The 17,673-nt window shown below is 46.3% G+C and overlaps 1 protein-coding gene across 6 annotated transcripts in view; it reads right to left on the reverse strand.

Moving 5' to 3' along the window:
- The window catches only part of DHX30 (DExH-box helicase 30), a 31,086-nt gene extending 17,681 nt beyond the window's left edge, over nt 1–13,405 (reverse strand). Inside the window, exons 1-6 of one of the 6 annotated variants that reach the window (XM_046671656.1) lie at nt 13,256–13,405; nt 11,334–11,428; nt 10,318–10,424; nt 9,360–9,414; nt 3,835–3,930; nt 2,706–2,734 (exon numbers count right to left, since the gene is read on the reverse strand). In XM_046671656.1, the coding sequence (XP_046527612.1) occupies nt 2,706–2,734; nt 3,835–3,930; nt 9,360–9,414; nt 10,318–10,342 (205 nt within the window). In that variant the 5' untranslated portion in view covers nt 10,343–10,424; nt 11,334–11,428; nt 13,256–13,405. Of the gene's footprint in view, nt 1–2,705; nt 2,735–3,834; nt 3,931–9,359; nt 9,415–10,317; nt 10,425–11,333; nt 11,515–13,255 lie in introns of all 6 variants that reach the window. The other 5 variants (XM_046671660.1, XM_046671669.1, XM_046671696.1 and 2 more) reach the window with 5 other exon arrangements.
- Nucleotides 13,406–17,673: the final 4,268 nt, after the last annotated feature.

Raw genomic sequence — 17,673 nt, forward strand, 5'->3', positions numbered from 1 at the left:
CTGTGAACCTTGGGCAATTTCATCAATTGGGAAAATCAGGACAAACTTGCTCCTCCAATTTGTTATGGCTGTGGTCAGCATAAACTGGGATGTTTGGAAGGCAGCTTTGCAAAGTGCTCTGTTAGAGAAGCCACTGTCCTCTAAGGTCTCAGACAACAGGGGACAGGTCACTGGGAGAAAGACCCAGGGCAGGGCAGGGCAGCTTCAACTCCTGCTCCTCGATTTTCTCCTCAGTGGGTTTTTACCAGGAAAGGGGCAAAATGGAAGGTGTCCTTGGCAGCAATGAACTGACCTCACACAAGGGGATACCACCATCTATATCAAACACCCCAACCCAGATCATCCATATTGGTATGGCAAGACCCATGGGGCAGAACGTGATTCTCCAAGGGCTTTGAATTTGGCCAAGTAGCACTTTAATTTGCCAAAAGCTGAGGAATACATTCAGCTTCAGTAGTTCTCAAGGATTGTTAGCAGCCCAAATTACCTCAAAAGAATCCAGAAGCTTATCAAGCCTGGTAGTGGCAGCACTGGCTGAGGCCAAGTTTTGAAAATTGTGGTGTCCGAAAGCTGAAGGAGACAACAGCCTAGATGAAAAGACCCTGCCTGGAAAACAGCCTGCGCCTGTCATGGTGCATCAGGAAGCCCTCAGTATAGCACTCTGCTCTGACAGCTACTTAGTTTTAGCTACTTAGTCAAGCTAAGGTTGAAAAGCTATCATTTCATGGATCTGCTTCCAGAAAGGCCAAAGCGGAGTGATATACACAAAGCAAGATTAGCCATGAGTTGTTAACTGTTCAAGCTGGGTGACAGATATTTGCAGGTTCATTGTACTATTTTCTCTGTTTTAGAAAACATATTTGGAACAGATGTTTAAAATTTTATGTAAAAAAAACCCATCAGCTAATGTCAACAAACTAGTTGGTTCTCAGGGAGCCTATCCCCTTTTCCTATTTCATTTACTTCATCTGGGCTCTAACAGCTGGTATCACCTTGAGCAAATATTTCACCTCTGCAAACCTCATTGCCTCTTTAAAATGAGGGCAGTTCCTATAGCAGCTCTTGAAACCCTTCTGGTTCTGTAATCGTCTCCCCACTGGTCTAGAGCAGGGGTTGCCAAACTATAGCCAGCAGACCAAATCCGCCCACTGCCTATTTTTATAAATAAACTTTTATTGGAACATAGCCATGCTCATTTGTTTATGTATTATCTATTTTCACACTATAATGGCAGAGAAACCATATGGCCTGCATAGCCTAGAATATTCACTCTCCGGCCTTAAAGAAAGTTTGCTGACTCCTGCCGTAGAGGACCTTGAGGGAAGTCAGGGGGCTCAGGCATGCTCCCCTTCCTTTCCTCCAGCATTAAGCCTTCTCCTCCACTCTCCATCCTTTGGAGAGAGAAAGTTGACTCCTTTGCCTGTGAAAAAGGAGGAAAATTCTGAAAAAAGAAAGGGTTTACTGGCTCAGAGATCTCTCCATTCACTTCTAGCTCAAGCACGACATCCGGTACTAAATGACACCTAGCAGCACGGAATCAAAGTGTAAAGGATCTGCTGAATACACCGGAGGATTTTAGGATTCTAAACTTTGAAGGCCATGGGAAAAAGAAATAGGAGGAAGCCTAAGATAGTCCAGACTTTGGGCAGACCACAGAACTTCTGGAGGGAAAATGAGAGGGACCACCGATACCTGAAGAAACCAGTGGTCTTGGCCAACTTTCTGTCAATTCAACCATAGTTAGATATTGTATGGATGGTCAAAATGGCAAGAAATAGTCCACTTGGTTGCAATGAGAAAGGTAAGGAGAACGACAGGGGCCGAGTGGCCACCCTGCCCACCCTACCCATCCTCATGGCCTTCCTGTCCACACATGTGAAGTCACAAGGTCCCATGAGGTAAATCACCGCATCAAGAAGAGGGAACACATCTGCATGAGGGGATGGACAGGAAAGACCAGTCCTGTGGCCCCCAGGATCCTGAGAGAAGGAGTGTTATCCCATGTTGCTTTCCAGTGCTCTACATCTCAGATCTGGGTGGGTGGGAAAGATTTGCAGGTGAGGCTTAGAGGTGAGTTTCTTAATTTATTCACCCTTTACCTTGGAAGGAGGCCTTGGTAAGAGGTTGGCAGTAGAATTTGGGGTAGATTGGGAAAGGAGGTGATAGTTTCTTCCAATCCCAAATCTGACTCTGATGGGTGCTATAACCTATTCAAGTGGCCACCATTTTCTGAGCCCTGTTTTCCTATCTGAACACCAGAAAGACTGTTTCTGCCAGACGCTTTCTTCTTAAGGGCAGAGGCACCAGCAAAGCCTCGAGGGAATCAGAAAGCATGGCAGAAAGGTCCAACAGTCATATGTGGACTAAGAGGTCTGTTGCTTCTGTGATGAAGAAATGGAGGCAAGAACACTTTCTAGCTAAAAAAAAGAGAGAGAGAGAGAAGGCAAAGACACATAAACCCATGGATGCCTTTTGCAGGCGCAGCTATAAGGCAACAATCAGGCTCAAGGAGTCTGTGCTCCTGGGGAAGACAGGGCGGGGCCTGTTGGGCTGCCCCACAGGGACCAGCTGCCCCTCCCAAGTGCAGCAGCCTTCTCCTCTGCATGTGCTCAAGGAGGCACTGCCTAGCCGTGCTGCCTGGTTAATCCCAACTAACCATCTTCAAGCTTAGCCAAAGCACATCTGACACTCTCAGAGCCACTCACCTGCCATGTTGGAAATGTTAACGTTCAGCCTTTTCGAGTTACAGGGCATTTTAAGAAAGAAAAAAAAAAAGGGCAATCAACTCTTGTTTTGGCAACGGGAGGGGGGTGGCATTTCTTTAATACCTAAGTCAAATGGTCAGAGGGGCCAAAAGTACTTATTTCTATGCTGCTGTCCGTAGTCAGGGCCACTGTAGCAGGGTGGTGTATGTGGAAACTGCATGGACATATGGCAGCAGCATGTGCTGCAGAAACTGAGGTGCTCTGTGCTCCCCGCACCCTTCCTGAGCTCTCGACCTTCAAAGCACTTTACAGACAGAGCCTAAAGTGGACATGCTGTCTCTACTTGAGGCAAAGACTCTATGACCTAAAATAGTGTTCTTGTGCCAGGCAACTGGGGGAGGGATGTGAACAGGCAGCCAGTGGGGTGGAGAAGGGCAGCTGTCAGGATAAGGAAGAGGCCACCAAGAGCACTGGTCTTAGCAGACCTGGAAAAGATCTAACTCGGAGGGAAGAGAGGAGTTAGGACAGAGGTGCTTCCCTAGGTCCTATTACTGGCCCTGTCCCTGAGTACCAGAGGGACCTAAGGTGAGCTCCTACCTATCTGGGTGCTCTGACATTTTCTCCAATCAAAAGGAGAGCCTACCTTGCCAAATGAACTGAGAGGCACATTTTAATGTCAGTAAAGTGCTTTGAGGTGCCAGGGGGAGATAGGGAAGTGATTTGCCAGACATCCCCAAAGCCTCCAAGAGGGAGGGCAGTGGGCTGAGTCAAGGCTCTCTATTGTTACTCTACTACAAGTGCCCTGCACTTTCTAAGCCACATTGGGCCAGGGACTGCCTAGAAGATCCTGCAGATTCTCCATGCTAGTGCCAAACACCCAGACTGAGCCTAGGCTTTATTCCTGGTCACACAAGGAGACCAGAGGGTCTCAGCCATGTGGCCAAGGATCATAAAATAACCCAGACCTTTCCCAATGATCTCTCCCTGAGAGCTCCAACAACTCTGTTACCCCACTCCTCCTCACTCACTTTCCAGAGGCCCATGGCCCTGGCACCCGGGCTCCCGCTGCCACCCACCTTCCCACAGACCCTAGACCAAGCTGGTGCTGGAGGCAAGGCTCCTCCCTTACCTCGAGAGATGGTCCCTCCAGGGGCAGGGTTGACACACATGGGTGGAAGGCGGGGCGGGGGAAGTTTGCACTGACGCTGCCTGTGCTGGGTCCGATCTGGGGAAAGAGAGAGGGCATCAAGGTGACGTGTTTTCACCCCTCATAGTTACAGACCCCTGGAATGGCTCGCCCCAGAGGATCCGTGAAGGACCCTGAGCAGCAGGGCTGATGGATGGCATCTGGAGCCAGACACAGTTCTAAGAAACAGTGCTGATAATGCCACACAGAAAGAAGGCAGTTGTCTTATATAGGTGTGATACATGGTAGCCTTGTAGAGAACTTTTCTTGGCTCTCAAAAAAGTCCTCAAACTCTCCTCGTTCCCTTGGCCACCCTCTATGGGTTGAACACCCATCCCACGTGCTTCACCAGAGACTGGAGTTGTGAGGATGAGACAGTGCAACAGTTGAAAACTGAAAAGTCAAGACATCATGTAAAGACCCTGGGTTCTTCCTCTTCTCTGTTTTCCACTTATGGTAGCTATCCCTATCTCTGCTATGGGTTCCCCAGACAGCCACTTCAGCCACCAGATCTCAAATTATTCTTTCCCTCTAAGAACTGGGCAAGAGAGGGACTAATTAACAGTCAGGGTCCTCCCTGAGAACCAAGACCAGATCCACACTACCAGCCTTCTCCCTCTTTCTAAAGCTTAATGATTTGCCATCCCAAATATTTCCACTCATTTGGAGACTAAATACTACTTATCAGTGACCCATAAAATACATTTTTATTAAGTTCCAAAACTTTGATAGACATTAACTAAAATTAAGACACTCACTGATTATTCCATGGAAAGGTGGAAATCTATGGATAAGGGATGTTCAAAATCTTTAAAACCACCTAAATGGTGAAAATGTCAGAGACTCACTGTCTGGAGAAAAAGGTGCATAAGCTCTTCTCTCTCTCTGCCCCACTGGTTTTGGTATAATAAATGGGGCAGGAGAGGAGCAGGGAGAGACAACCACACACACTACACACTTGAGAAACAGCCTGCTCTGCTACAGTGCTGCCCATTTCTATAATGCAAATGAGCTCATATAGATTTGGTAAACAGGGTAATGATATCAGTAAAAAGAAAGCACCCTTGGTTCAAATGTAATTTTTCTAAGACAAGGAAATTGAAAAAGCAAGAGTGGAATTATAGGGGCTGGACCCGTGGCCGAGTGGTGCAGTTTGTGCGCCCCGCTTCAGTGGCCCAGGGTTTCGCAGGTTCGGATCCTGGGCACGGACATGGCACTGCTCATCAAGCCATGCTGAGGCGGCATCCCACATGCCACAGCTAGAAGGACCCACAACTAAAAATATACAACTATGTACTGGGGGGCTTTGGGAGAAAAAGAAAACATTAAAAAAACTTTTCTTAAAAAGTAGAATTGTAATTTTCAGCAGGAAAAGGAAAAGCCCTTTCAGTTATATTTTTAAAAAACTAAAATTGACTATAAGAATCAAGGTGGTGGATACATGAGTGTTCACTATATAATTTCTTCACATTTCAGTATTTTTGATAATTTTCATAATAAAATGTTGGGGGGGCAGAGCAAGTCCTTGTACTTAGGTCCTCCTCCCCGACACTCCTAGCTGCACACACTGCTTAATGGCAGCCCCAGTGGCTCAGAGCTCCACTTCCACCTGTATTGCCTCAGCAACCGCCAACTCTGTTCTCATCAGAACACTCTTTGTACAGTCTTAGCATCACACTGTGCTGCCTGCCTTGGTGGTCCAAAGCATCTTCCCAGGCACCAATGACTGTTTTTGTCCTACTCTGGTCATAAAGTTGCAGTTGTAATGCCTCAACGCTACTTTTCCCATAAGCCTTCTTGTAATATTATAGGTGTGTGATTTTGCAGAAAACATATATAGTGTTACAGCAGAAACGCCTGTAGGGTCTTCCGGAACAAAGTGCCTAGGATCAAGATTTATCTTGGAACTAATTCCAGCTATGCCTTGAAGCTAAGGTTGGAAATGATCAGCTCAATCTCTCTGTTCTTGTTTGAGGAGGGTCCTCATTCATATCCAGGAATGCTGGAGTGAAAAAAAAAGAATAAATGATTTGACAATTATTCATTATTTCATTAAGCATTTCAGTAATTGGGGGAAAGCTGTTACAATCCCACAAAATATCACTGAGCCCTCTTGTGACCATGGAGCTGGAGAAAAACTGCACATTCTTGCTGTTGATCTAGTGTTTTTTTGTTTTTGTTTTTGTCTTAAGATATTATTTTTCCTTTTTCTCCCAAGCCCCCCGGTACATAGTTGTGTATTTTTTAGTTGTGGGTCCTTCTAGTTGTGGCATGTGGGATGCCACCTCAGCATGGCTTGACAAGTGGTGCCATGTCCTCGCCGAGGATTTGAACCGGCGAAACCCTGGGCCGCCAAAGCAGAGCGTGCGAACTTAACCACTTGGTCATAGGGCCAGCCCCAATCTAGCATTTTTCAAAGTTTTGTGCCGACTGTAAAAGACTCAGCTTGCTCATTGTCACCTGATTGTGATGGCATTACAGCTCAGAGACAAGAAACCTCTGTTAAGATGCTGGCAAAGGCAATAACTGGTCACTTACCAGGCACAGAAGCATTCTAATTGGGAGGTGTTGGCAACTCTGTTAAATTAAATAAAAGGAAAGATGGTAGCCACAATACCCAGTGAGCCACCATCCACAATGCTGCAGGGAACTGCTGTGGCCATTACCTTCAGAACCATCAAATGGCCCATCCCATTTGATTATAAGCCCCTGAGCACCAGAAAGCATCTCTGAAACATAGCTGTCTCCACCCTCGTATCTCATACACAGCAGGTGCTCAACCATGCAGCCACCCGGCACACCACATGCTGAGGCCAGCCTGCCACTCTCCAGCAAAACATTGGCTACTGCGATGCACTCCAAATAGGTCAACCTGCTCACATTTATCAAGGGCCTGCCAACCAAAGACTAAGGGCCGGGGAGAGATCACAGCCAAGCACTCTCCCTACATCGTCCCTCATCTTCACTATACGCCTGAGGATAGGGGCTGGGAAACAGGATCAAGTAAGTTAACACCTTGCTAGTGTTAGTGGGGACCAGATTTGAACCTCAGCCAGCTGACTCAAGCTTTACACCGTGTTACACTTCCTCTCAAGATTCATGACACCCTAGGGAGCTCATAATCTCATCATGAAGAACAAAGAAACAGGGGCCAGCCCAGTGGCGCAGTGGTTAAGTGCACACGTCCGCTTCTGCGGCCCAGTGTTCTCCAGTTCGGATCACAGGTGCCGACATGGCACCGCTGGCAAAAGCCATGCTGTGGCAGGCGTCCCACATATAAAGTAGAGGAAGACGGGCACGATGTTAGCTCAGGGCCAGTCTTCCTCAGCAAAATGAGGAGGATTGGCAGTAGTTAGCTCAGGGCTAATCTTCCTCAAAAAAAAAAAAAGAACAAAGAAACATATAAAAACTCCATAAGAGATAAAGAACAGTCCTAATCAACAATAAAAGTATTGCAAAGCCACACATGACCAATTGCCAAGGTCATGATGCAAACCACAAGTGATACCAGCATTCAGAAGACAGGAGAGGGCATTCACCCTTATAGTCAGGAAACTGTGAAAAGACAGGTTTGCCTGAAGGAAATTATTCAATGCAGTGACTCTTTCTGATTAATGGCTTTCCCTGAGACCTTCAAGCATAAAACGGTTGTTAGTAAAAATACAACCTTTACCTGTGTCGAAAGCAAGGCTCAAAATCAGACTATGTCTGATTATTAAGTCCTGAAGTTACTTAATACTGTGGATTGTGAGTTTACCAGGTGTCAGGCCCTATATTAAGCTCTTTACACATATTAACTCATCTGATCCTTGAAAAACCTTATGAGGCAGGTACTATGATCTGTCCCACTTAAATCATGAAGGAATGGAGGCACAGAGAGGCTCAGTCACCCACTCAAGCCTCTTTGGCCAGCGAGGTGCAGAAGTATGATGCGAACCAAGCATCTGGGTCCAGAGTTTCTGCTCAGTGAGGCTATACTGCCTCCCACTAACCGAGTGCTAACGATGTCACCCCTGATGGAAAGCCTCTCAGATCAACCTCAGCCTAGAAAGCAAATTCAAAAATGCTATAAAGGAATTTTGCCCCAAAACTCTCACTTGGCACGATCTCCCTATCATGTCAGAGTTAAATAACACAGGAAAAAGGCGGATTGTGATTTTATTGGGCTCTCCATCTCTTTAGGAAATCAGTGCTGTTAATTCAGAGACACTCCCATCATAAGAGAACCTATTTTCATCCAACTTTTTACAAGCAGGTGGGCACAAAGCCCACTGATTAGTAGGTAAACACAAAGCAATTAAGTGTACTTGATTTTCAGCTCAAAATGTACTGTCCACACTAATCTCAAGTTCAACATTTCCCTTTTCAGACACAGTTAACCAACAAAACCAGGATGAGACAGATTAATTTTTTCATGCAATATGAAAACAGATGGAGTGGCTCAAGACAAACAAGGAGGCAGGAAGAGGCTGCTCTGAGCCATTGTACACCCAGCCGTCCTTCTGGTCCCATTCAATGGATTACACAGGGCACCATTTGGCCAAGGCTTTTCAAGCCTCTAGGAACACAAGTTGTAGAGGAGACACAATTGGAAGATTCTTCTTAATCAGCAGTTATGGAAGGCCGGTTATGCTTCTCATTTACTTGTAAAATATTCTCAGACAGGAGCCTCATGGTCAGTTTGATACAGGTGACAGGCCTTTTACTCTTTATTCTCTTAAAGGAGAAGTCATTCTCTTAAAGGAGAAGTCACAAAGCCCTCCAGGATCTGACCCTTGAAGTCTTCACCAGCTATATCACTTCCTCTAAGCAGCCCTGGAATGCTACCCTATGGCCCTGCCATGGTTCAATTCTGCCATTGCTTATGCGATCCTCTCACCCCATCTGCTAGAGCATGATTTCAAGACCTGCCACAATTTCTATGACCATGAATATAACAATGACTCAATCCACTTCCACCAGTGTTTACTGAGGCCTACCATGGGCAAAATGCTATGCCAGGTACTACGGATGATAAAAGAGCACAAGAGGCCCTGGCTGCAGGGAGCTTCTAATCTAGTGATACAATGATTAATTCAGAATAGACTCAGCACAAGAAAGTACAGATACGGTGCAAAGGAAAATCCAAGAGAGCAAAGATTCCATTTGGTTGATAGAGTTAAGAAAGGTTTATGGAGGAAATGGTGTAAAACGCTGGCCTAGAAAAATAGGTAGGATTTCAACAAGCAGGGCATATGTGTGAGAGGGCACTTGGGGAGGGGTGGCAAATGTATATAAAGACCCAGACAAGGGAAGGCAGAGGTTATAAGCACCATGCAAGAGGAAGGCTAAGAAAGGACTTTTGAAAGTCACTCAAAGAAGGAATCTAAGCACTACACATTGGTGAGGGAAAAAGATTTTCACAGGCTTCACAGCTCTCCATCACAGGGAGAAGGGGCATGAGGTCACAAGCACAGTTACATTCTTACCTTTTCTGAATGAGTCCAGGCTGAACATTTCTGGCCAGGAGGAAAAGCTGGAATCCTAAGAAGAAGGAGGGCCAAGAGACAATGGTTAATATTCCTGGTCCAGGAACCCACAGAGAAGACTTCAATAACTTCAATAAAGAGCACTGTCCAGAAGATGAGAAAAATGAAGCTCTTCACTAATGAGCCCCAACTGCTGCTCCCAGTCTCAAGAATGGAAGGGCCATCTCCACTCTAAAGTAATTACATGTCTTTGTTTCTAAGTGAGAGCTTTCTTCTTTTCTCTGTCCTAAACTCCCTGAACGCTGCTAAACAGAAGGGCATGCATTTCACCATGAGAGATGTATATTTCCACCTCATCACAATACTTGCAATTTTCCTGGGACTTCTAGGGAGAAATGAAATTCTACATAGACTCCTTTTCTCATGTGGCATCAGGAAATGGGACTGATGACTGCCTTATGGACAAGTTTACTGGGCTTTCACAAAACCTAGCCAAGCCCCTAGGAATGGGGTTTGACTGATAGTACCAAAGAATAACTATACAGTGATTCAAAATAACAAGATTTTCATAGAGGAGTCTCTATGAAATAATAACTATTAAGTTAAAGTTCAACTATTGGCCAAAAATTTGGTTCATTTAGCTCATTAGCATCCTTAACGGAGGGATCTACCTAGAGACTTTGTATCACACATACACAACTAAGTGATACCTCTGGTTTAACAATTTTGTTTTAAAAAACACTCAAACTTAGACTTAGAGATGTTTTAAATAATGTAGTACTCCCTGGTTGGTGCAACAACCTTGTGTGGCCTTAGTTTAAAAACATCTACATAATGTTTTAGCAAATCAGGATAATGTCCCTCATTACTAGGAGTCTAATGGGGCCTACACTCCTGCTCCTGACTGCTATTCCCTCTCATTCTCAAATTGTGGGGCGGCGGGGGGTGGAGGGCTGACCTGGGGCCGAATCTTTCAGGTCCATAGCAGGTCTGCCCTGATGGCCTCCTCTCCCCCAGGGATGCCGGAAATTTCAGCCGATAGGATATGGTAGCTCAGAGAGAAAACTTCAATACAATATCAACAATGATACAATTTACTTTAAGAAGTTACATTCTATAGACTCCTTCTATCCCAATTAAAGGAAAAAGGGTGTAATTTGAGATTCTAATTTTAAAGAAAACCTGAATATTACAAAATCTAAAACATCTAAGTGATTATTATGTAAGAAACAATACTTTCTTGCTAAGAAATTGTAAGTTAATTTGCTTGTAAACAGTCTTGGTTTAGCTTATAAAAAGTCCTGATGAGGGGCTGGCCCCGTGGCCGAGTGGTTAAGTTTGCGTGCTCTGCTTCAGCGGCCCAGGGTTTCACTGGTTCGAATCCTGGGCGCAGACATGGCACCGCTCAACAAGCCATGCTGAGGCGGCATCCCACATGCCACAACTAGAAGGACCCACAACTAAAGATACACAACTATGTACCGGGGGGCTTTGGGGAGAAAAAGGAAAAACAAAATCTTTAAAAAAAAGTCCCGATCCTCTTCATATCAACCAAGGCTCATATAACACTATATTTTCCTGTATCAGCCTAAAAAATATAGTATGAGGTTCAAGAGAAGATGTTTCAGAGATATTTTAGAGCTCTAGAACATTTCCTAGAGATCTAAAAGAAAGCTGTCTTCATTGTAAAACAGTATAATGTTGGAAACGTTTATGGTTCAGAGTCTCTTAAATAACTTAGAGGTAAGTAAAATAATATTGTATCAAGATTTCTTGCATAATGAAAGACCACTTAATTCCAGGAAGAGTCACTTTGGGATGATTCAAGGACAGAGAGATTCTATAACGGCTAATTAAAAATGACACCCTTCTTCCAACATAGTCACAAATGGATTTACTACATGCCTTTTCCTTTACAGTGTGGCTGAGCATGAGATCCACCACTGCTTTGTGTGCACGGCTACATCAACTTACCTTACGAGAGCAGTGACGGTCTCAGATCTTGAAGACTTCTGAACTGCAGCTGAATTCTCTCCTTGCTATTCCTCATCACGAGGCTGGGCCTCCTCCTGGGAAGTACAATGCTGGGTCACTAAAATGATGGCCCCCGCAGAGAAAGAAAGTTGCTCCGGATCATTGAAATTCATTTACTACTCTAACAACAAGGACAAGTTTTGTTAGTGGCATGAAACACACACACTGGACACATTGGCCTCACTTCAGGACCTGCTCTAGACCCATCAAACTGTGAGCTGCCCCTACATCAGCACCTGTAAGATACCAAGAAAAAGATGTCGTTCATGTTAAAGAGGGACTTGTAATCCCAAAAGCACCTTCTCCAAGGACTCAGCAAAAGCTGCTTCAGTTTTGAGTTCTACTCTCAAGACTATAATATGAACCTACGGTAGATAAAGAAGCTCTTCCAGATTGGGAAAATAACAACTAAATGTTGAATACCATTTTTGGAGTTTACAAAGTACTTCCACAGACTTTATCTCACTTAATCTATGCAGCTACCCATCGAGGTAGGAATTATCTTTCCCAGAAAAGGCTACACAACTTGCCCAAGATCCCATAGCTGCCTCAGGGCAGAATGGAAATCTGCAGTTAGGTATTGGGCTCCAAAGCCTTGCATGCTTGTACTACATTACTTTTTTATTTCCATGATATTATGCTATTGCCTAGATGTCCCATGGTTCAGTCTTCGAAAGAACACTTTATACTGACATCTTCAAAGGTTGAAAGGGGCAAGAAGGGTCCAACTGATAAACCTGGGACTACAGCTACATAAATTAAAACACTTGGAAAGTAAATATCTTTTGGAGGTAAAGGGACAACCTACACAGGTAGAAAATGCAGCAAAGGATGTATTTACTGCACTTAAAACAGATACACAAATAAAGAGCACTATCACAAATCCCAAATGCTATATTAGGAAAAGAGTTCTCTCTTCTGGAAACTCCAATATTCCAAGATTTAAGTGTAAATTATAAGATGTAGTCAAGACCCACAATGACAGTGGGATTACTGCCTCCTAAGAAACTGTGAGGGAAACCACCAGACAATGTCTCATTTCCCTCTGGCCAGTAAGTTGCAACCAAAGAGTCTGCAACTGGCCATCTGCAGTCCACCTGCTACAGTGTATGGCAATCCCCTGTGGATTGGGGCTGCAAAGTGGGACAACCTTTGCCTTGCAAAATCACAATTAAGGTGACCAATGTTGCTACACGAGGACTAGCTAGACAGCATGCTGACGCGATACTCCCGGCTTGGGGATTCTGAGGACCCCTGGGACTCCAGTTCACCGCAAACAAAGGACCCAACATGCATTAGGTCTTCCCCTGCGAAATGGGGCAAGTCACCACCAGGAAACAAAGAACACCTCACCCCTTGGCCTCCCCCAGTGACAAGGTCGGTGCGAAAGGGGGCAAACCAGGGGGGCCAGAATGCACCAGGCCTCCCTTTGGACAAACGGTCCAGACGGCACGGGGGGCAAACAAAGGTCCCAGGGCACTCCGGAGGCTTCCTCCAGGCCCTGCTTCGGGAAACGGAGCATCCCCTGAGGCGGAGGCGTTGTTGCGCCAATGAAGCGGCCTCTCCCGCGGACCCGCGGAGCCCCTGGCTACCAGGCCCGCCCCGGCGGACCAGTCTGGCCCCCGCCCCCGCCCTGGCTCCATGGCAACGGCAGGCCGAGGCCTGGCTGCTCAAGGCTCGGCCCGGCCGGCTTCCCGGGCAGGCCTAGGATGCCCGGCCTGCTCCTCGGGCCCGCCCGCTTCTCCGCCCGACTCTCCGCCAAGCCGGCGGTCGGACCCGAGCCCCTCCTCGCGCCGACCACCCCCGGCCGCGGGAAGCTCCTCGAGGGGGCACGAAAGGGGAGAATAAAAAGCCCAATTCACCTGTTGTTACAGATGTGAAACAAGCCTCGGTGCACCGCGCATGAGCCGCGGCCCCCCCCCCCCCCACCACGGCGGGACTACAACTCCCACCAGCGGCGGCGCGGCCCCTTCCGGGTTCCGTGGCGGAAGTCCCCCCGTCCGCCCCGGCGCTCCCCGCCTCACGCCCCCAGCCCCGCCTGCCGTGTGGACCCCGCGTCTCAGCTGGTCTCCAGCGGGCCCCCAGCTACGGCTCGCAGTGCCCCCCCCCCCCCCCCACCCCCCAGGGCTCGGGCCGCCGGGCCGCCAACCCGCGGCGAGACCCCGGCACCTGGCCCAATGTGGGGCGGCCGCGGAGGGCGCAGGCGGGACTTCCGGCAGAGTCGCGAAGGGAGTGGGCGCGCGGGCGGCTCTGGGGTCGCGGAGGGAGCTGGCCAAGGCGGGCTCGGCCGGAGCTGCGCACGCTGCCCCTCTCGCAGTGCCTTAGCGTCCGGAGTGTGCGAGCGGGAGAGCTTTGGTGTCTTCTGCGCGCCCCCTCCCCCGTGCCTCCGAGCGCGAGTTGGGACACAGGCGGGTCAGGGCTGAGCCGGGAACGAATTCCAGCTCGGGCTCCCGGCTCCCACGCGCCTTCCCCGCCAGAGCTCGTTGCCACGCCTCTTCTCTTCTCCATCTCCCCTCGATCTTCTGTTTCTTTAGGGAGGTGAGAATTTCTGCCTTACGAGAATGTTAGGAAGATGAAATCAATGTGATGGTGCCTTGTGAACTGTACAATGCTAGGGAGAGAACAAGGTGGCACTTGCGGGTTGCGGGGAGACCGCAGGTCAGAGTGCTGCTAGGTGGGTCTGGAGGTCCCGCCCCATGCCCTCAGAAGCGAGAAAAGACATTGTCCCTGTGACCTGCAGTCGTCTAGATGAGACTCCTGTGTGAGTTCAGTGGGATCCAACTTAAAAAGGAGAGACCTCAGTATGGGTAGCTCTGAAGCTGGCTCAGGATTTTACAGTTGGAAAGACCTGGAGTATGCTTTTAAAATGTGGTCATTCAGAATATATGAATAATCCGTTCAATATCCCGTCATTTTTGTCCAAACAAATTCAACAAGTATTTTTTTTCCTTTTTTTTTTTTTTGAGGAAGATTGGCCCTGAGCTAACATGTGTTCCCAATCTTACCCTTTGTTTTCCTCCTGGAAGCCCTAGTACATAGCTGTATATCCTAGTTGTAAGTCCTTCTAGTTCTACGTGGCATGCCGCCACAGCATGGCCTGCCCAGGATGCGAACCAGCTAACCCCAGGGCACGGAATTGGAGCTCACAACTTAACCACTGGGCCTCAGGCGGGCCCCTCAACAAGTATTTCTGCATTGGACAGAAGGGTAGGGGAGGTGGGTGTGGAACATACATCATTCATTCAAATAATCATCACCTATTCTTAACAGGGCGTGGTCCTTTCGTGGGGGATGATCCCCCCCGCACAGACATTTGAGTGAGCTGTGTATCAGTTGCTAAGCAGGTGTGGAGGATACAAAGACCCTGCCCTCAAGGGGCTTAGGGCCTGGTAGAGAAGGTGAAAACCTTGTCCCAAGTAAAGAGAAAGTGGTAAATGCTGGAGAGGAAGTGTTTCCGGGGGTTCAGAGAAAGCAGTAGTTACTCCAGAATGGCAACATCAAGGAGAAAGAACCATGTGAGAAAGACATCCAGGTGTTACAAGGGGCAAATCCTAAGAATATACAGTAGTTGGGTATGGCCAGAGAGCTGGATATGTGTAAGGGCTTTAGAGGAGACAGAGCAGAAAAAGTAGAGGTGGGAATGCTACACTAAGGGATTTTGACATTATTTGTAAGCAGTTGTTTTTTGTAAGACATTATTTTTACAGTTCTAAGGAGAGTAAAATTACTGTATTTTAGGAAGGTTATTTTGCAAGTGTGAGGGTAGAATTGGCCAGAAAAATAGAAGCTAGGGGGGGCCGGCCCGATGGCACAGCAGTTAAGTTTCCACGTTCTGCTTCGGCAGCCGGGGTTTGCCGGTTCGGATCATGGGTGTGGACATGGCACCGCTTGGCACGCCATGCTGTGGTAGGCATCCCACATCTAAAGTAGAAGAAGATGGGCATGGATGTTAGCTCAGGGCCCGTCTTCCTCAGCAAAAAAAAGAGGAGGATTGGCAGCAGATGTTAGCTCAGGGCTAATCTTCCTCAAAAAAAAACAAAAAACAAAAAAATAAAAGCCAGGATACTACTTTGATGAAAGGTAATGAGGGATTGAGCTACAATCAGCGGTGACAGTGATTGCAGAGCACCAGGCTGATCCCTGGCCACTGGTGTGTGGAGAGAGGACTGATATTTTGTACCAGTGACTAGGAGGATCCTGCACTGTTAACAAAATAAAGGGACACAGGAGTTGGAGATGATGGATTCAGCTTCATACAGATTATGTTTGAAATACCGTTGTGAATGTTAAGTGGTAAAGACATGGTCCCTGCTCCAAAGAAAATTCTGATCTGGTAGAGAGGATGAGAAAGGCATGCAAGTAAGTCTTAAAACCTCAAGTAAGCAGTGCAAAAGAGGCGCAAGTGAAGCATTCTAAATACTTTTCCTTGTTGTGCATTTAATGTTTCTAGTTTTCTCTCTGAAGGTCTTTTCCTTATTTTTTTTTCCAGTTTTATTGAGAAATAGTTGACATACATCACTGTATAATTTTCCTTATTCTTGAGCCTTGAGCTGTTTTTAGTGAATGGTTGTATCTGGTGGAGCTGATAAGATGATCCATTTTGTGTTAAGGTGAGTGCTAGTTAGTGTATCTTTTTCCTTCCCTCCCATATATCTCACCTCTTGTTTCCTGGTTCTTTCTTTATCACTGCCATATTTTCCTTTGTCCAGTCCCTAGACTTCATTCTTTGCAAACATCTCTGTCTAGAAACTTCTTCAAACACTTTCCTACTCATTCTTCAGGGCCCTACTTTGAGCTTCTCTAGCGGTTTATTCTTCCCTGTGTGGTAGTGCTTAAGGTATCTTCTTTGATCTGTCTCCCCCACCCAGAACCCCAGCCTCTTGGAGTTATATGTGTGTCCCCAGTGCCATGTGAGTGCTCCAGGGGGTGCGTGGATACTGCCTTCCCTCCATCAGATACTTGTCCTGTGGACTCATGCCACTTAGGTTATTTTTCTTCAATTTCTTAGGGTTGAAGTGTTGGTGGAACCAATTTTATTTCTCATATTATAGTAGAACTCATCACCAAGGCCATCAAGCCACAGAAAATAGGGCAGAAGAGAACATAATTTTCTGTCATGGCATCTACAGGCATGAGAATTGGGATCTAGGACCTCTCTTACACTTCCAAGCTACTGTCTCCGTGTGCCTGGAGGAGATTCTGACCCCCACTATTGCTGGCCCCACAGTATTTCTCGGATTCCAGTAAACCTGCCCATACTTTCTGTAAATAGTCCCATTAGTGAACTCAATTCACTTGCCTAGTGTGAGTGTGTCATTTTTTTACCCTTATGTTTACTATCCCAGACTAAGGAAATTTTGTGGATGCTTCAAAGTAAGTTTTCAAAAAAAGGTTAAATACTCCCTTTCTGTGCTTTCTTGAAATCAAAGTGGACCACTTGGCAAGAGATGCTGTATCAACAATCCAAAGTAACATATGCACCCCTATGTTCATTGCAGCACTTTTCACAATAGCCAAGACGTGGAAACAATCCAAGTACCCATCAACCGATGATTGGATAAAGAAGATGTGGTATATATATACAATGGAATACTACTCAGCCATAAAAAAAACAAAATCATCTCATTTGCAAGAACATGCATGGACCTGGAGGGTATAATGCTAAGTGAAATAAGCCAGTCTGAGAAAGACAAACACCGTATGATTTCATTCATATGTGGAATATAAACAAACACATGGGCAAAGAAAACAATTCAGTGGTTACTAGGGGGAGGGGGCACAGGGGGTGAAGGGGAGCACACGTGTGGTGACAGACAAGAAATAACGTACAACTGAAATTTCACAATGATGTAAACTATTATGAATCTCAATTAAAAAATTTAAAAAAAAAGATACTGTAGAGAAGGAGGATTCTTAAATCAGAACAAAGTTGAACCAAATGACTTTTAAGGCCATTTCAGTTCTGAAATTTCATTACTCTAGATAGAATTCCACTTAGAATCAAATGGTGCTTTTTTGGATCTCTGTATAAATATGGAAAATTCCCTCAACTCTTTGGTTTTAATTAAGATGAGGAATTAATTTCCTTAATATGCAAAGACAGTTTACAGATTAATTTTTTTAAATCTATAATCCAGGGCCGGCCCAGTGGTGTAGCAGTTAAGTGCACATGTTCCACTTCGGTGGCCCGGGGTTCTCTGTTTCAGATCCCAGGTGCAGACATGGCATGGCTTGGCAAGCCATGCTGTGGTAGGCATCCCACATATAAAGTAGAGGAAGA

Source organism: Equus quagga, chromosome 1, assembly GCF_021613505.1.
Source record: "Equus quagga isolate Etosha38 chromosome 1, UCLA_HA_Equagga_1.0, whole genome shotgun sequence".
NCBI classification, from domain to species: Eukaryota; Metazoa; Chordata; class Mammalia; order Perissodactyla; family Equidae; genus Equus; species Equus quagga.